The sequence below is a fragment of the Elephantulus edwardii genome, unplaced genomic scaffold, assembly GCF_000299155.1.
Source record: "Elephantulus edwardii isolate Elephantulus edwardi_28Jun2011 unplaced genomic scaffold, EleEdw1.0 scaffold00015, whole genome shotgun sequence".
Taxonomy (NCBI): Eukaryota; Metazoa; Chordata; class Mammalia; order Macroscelidea; family Macroscelididae; genus Elephantulus; species Elephantulus edwardii.
This window is the reverse complement of record NW_006399765.1, coordinates 20,424,580-20,427,175: the sequence shown is the minus strand read 5'-3', so window position 1 is coordinate 20,427,175 and position 2,596 is coordinate 20,424,580. Positions and strand designations below refer to the sequence as shown.

The 2,596-nt window shown below is 52.9% G+C and overlaps 1 protein-coding gene across 14 annotated transcripts in view; it reads left to right on the top strand.

The window, feature by feature from the left end:
- Window positions 1–1,854: 1,854 nt before the first annotated feature.
- ZMYND8 (zinc finger, MYND-type containing 8) overlaps window positions 1,855–2,596 on the top strand; it is a 133,733-nt gene continuing 132,991 nt past the window's right edge. For 13 of the 14 annotated variants that reach the window (XM_006881603.1, XM_006881615.1, XM_006881612.1 and 10 more), the window contains exon 1: window positions 1,855–2,090. Coding sequence is in view for 12 of the 14 variants with exons in the window: in XM_006881615.1 (XP_006881677.1) it covers window positions 2,077–2,090 (14 nt within the window). In the remaining 2 variants the exon portion in view is untranslated. Of the gene's footprint in view, window positions 2,091–2,267; window positions 2,379–2,596 lie in introns of those variants that run through there. The other variant, XM_006881604.1, reaches the window with a different exon arrangement.

The following is a 2,596-nucleotide window of genomic DNA, read 5'->3' as shown; positions in this document are numbered from 1 at the left end:
CCTTTGTCAGGCCTGATGGTGGTGGGGTTGCCACACAGCACACCCTGCCCCTTGCATTCCTGTGTGTTTAAGTGTCTGACGTGTCCTGCTTGAGACAAGATTCCTGGCCAGCAAGGATGTCTGTGCGCGCGCAGTGGGCATCTGCTGCCCGTGTGGGGGGCGGGAAGGGGGAGCCAGCTCTTCCTTTTCTTTGTGGAAACAACTTGGGCCGAGGGAGGCCACAAGAGCTAATTTTAGGAGGCGAGAGGAGATGTTTTGTTGTTGTTTTTTTGTTGCTCTGTAGTTTGACCTCGTTGCATCTGGCGGCCAACTCACCTGTGTTGTTCCAGCTTCCTGCTTTGAAAATTCTTGTTGGTTAAGCAGCCAGCATTTAAAAAAAAAAAATTACAAAAGAAGAGGAAAGACAGTGTGGACATTCTCAGTTCCTGTCATCTTTGCCCTTACTCAGGGTACAAACCCTACTTTAGGGAGGAAACTGTCACTTATAAGCAGCTGTGAAAAAATAGTTAATATTTTACTGGGGAGCAGCGCCAGAGATTGAGGGGGCAGCCCTGCCAAATGTGGGGCCTCGGGTGAAATAGCTGTACCCATCTGCCCGAGGGGACGAAAGGAAGCCGTTGTCTGTGGAAATAAATGGAGGCAAGGATCCTTGTCAAGCACGCGGGGTTTGGCTGCCCAGCTCGGGCCCAGCTCCCCGAGAACCTGCATACAGGGGTGATTGTACCATGAAGGGAGAACCTGAGGGTGTAGGCCTGACGTGCATAATGGAGTTGCTTGTTCCCTCCCTGAGCCTGACATCTCCCTTTCTCCCCCTGGATTTAAATGGCTTCTCAGACGGAGAGGCACTGCCTGTGCCCTGATTCGGAAGGTCCACGCCTCCTTGGGAAGCAGGAGGCGAGAGACAGCGCTGGCTGGCTCGCTCTCTCTGCATCTGCCGGGGGAGTTGCAGCTGGTATTTTTCCACAGGCCGCCTCTGCTATCTCAGGGCCTAGTTTTTCCCAGCCGGGCCCAGAGTCTGAGAGAGGGTTAATAGGCAGGAAGCTGAAGGCATCACAGACTAATACGGAAGTCAGATTTTTGTTTAACTGACAGGTTTAGCAGGCCTCGGGGTGGGGGAGGGGGCGGGAGGGGAAGGGAAGTCTGTAGACCAGGCGTGTGGCCTGCTAGGAGCGCGCTTTGCCTTTTCTTTGGGTAAGGACAGCGAGGGGGGCCGCCCCTTGGCATGTTGGCAGGGAGGCCGGAGCCCATTTTGCCTTTTCCTCTGGTGGCCTGGCACAGGGAGCGAGAGGGCCAGTTCCTAGCCGGGGAAATGGCTCCTGGCCTGCTTTCCCAGGAGGCATCTGGACAATGACTGTGCAAACTTGACCACTGTCTTCCCCTCCTCCTCCCCTCAGCGGCCATATCCTCTTTACTCCTAGGCCATGGCTGCTTTTTAAATGGTTTCTTGGGGCTTGCCTGCCTGCCTGCCCTCAGCACCTCAGAGGCCTGCCTCCAAGCCCTGGTTTTTCTGTCCCCTTGGCTCATATCCTGGGGCTCCCTCCTTCTCAGATTTAACCTCTCCTTTGGAGAAACCACTCTTCTGGAGTGTTCTCCAAAAAGACCAGCCTGCTCCCAAGGAGAGAAGGCCATTTGTGTGGGGGGGCAGGTGAGGGTGAGCTGGAGGGTGAGTTGCAGACTCTGCTCTCAGTGGCCTGAGGGCCTTAAGGCTTTGCTGGAGCAGGTCAGGCTGGCTGCACTGGTTTGCCCGTGCCGGCAGAGCTAGCCAGGGTGTGGGAGAAGTGCGTCTGGGGGCCCCTTTCCCAAGTTTTTCTTGCTGCAAAAGGCCTAGCTTAGCCTGGCTTTTTCTATGCACAGGATGGCTCTTGCTCACCAGAGCCTCACAAAGATAATCGCTCAGGAAGTGTTTCAGCCAATCCCGGGCGGCTTTACACTCCGATTTGCCGGCGCAGCCAATCGGGGATGAGCTTTTATTAGGCGGCCAGATCATCAAGCCGAAGTGCCAAACCCTTTTTCTGTGTGAGAACTAGGAGCCTGTCCTCCATGTTTTATAAGTATTGACATTACACAGTGTTAACAATGCATCCACAGAGGTAAGCTCGACTTTTTAACCATCTTTTTCCCCCCTCTCCCTCTGAGACATCCGAATTGTGGGCTAGGCCAGTTATTTCCCTGGGGCTGGCCGAGCCACACTCCCCCCCTGAGCACTTAGCTTAACTTGGAACTGTTTAGAGAGATTTTTTTTTTTCCTTCCTCTGTCTTGGGTCACATGGCTCAGTAGCCATTAGCCATAGCTTGATTTTGCAAACTGGCCAGGGCCTGGCACACCTTGTCTTCGACCAGGGCAAGGTGTTTGGGGAACAATTTGAAGCTAGATCCTGGTTTGCCAAAAAAGCAGCCTTTTTTTTTTTCTTTTTCCCCCCCCCTTTTTTTTAAATTATTATTAAATTTTATTAGTTTCAATGAACATTCACAGGGATTCTGGGCTTTCACTCCTTCATTGCCGCACCATTTTCTCCACCCTCCTCCCCAGTTTGTTCTTCTTCCCTGCCATCCGAATGTCTGTTTTAATTGTCCAATTGCCACAGTGCTTGTCAAA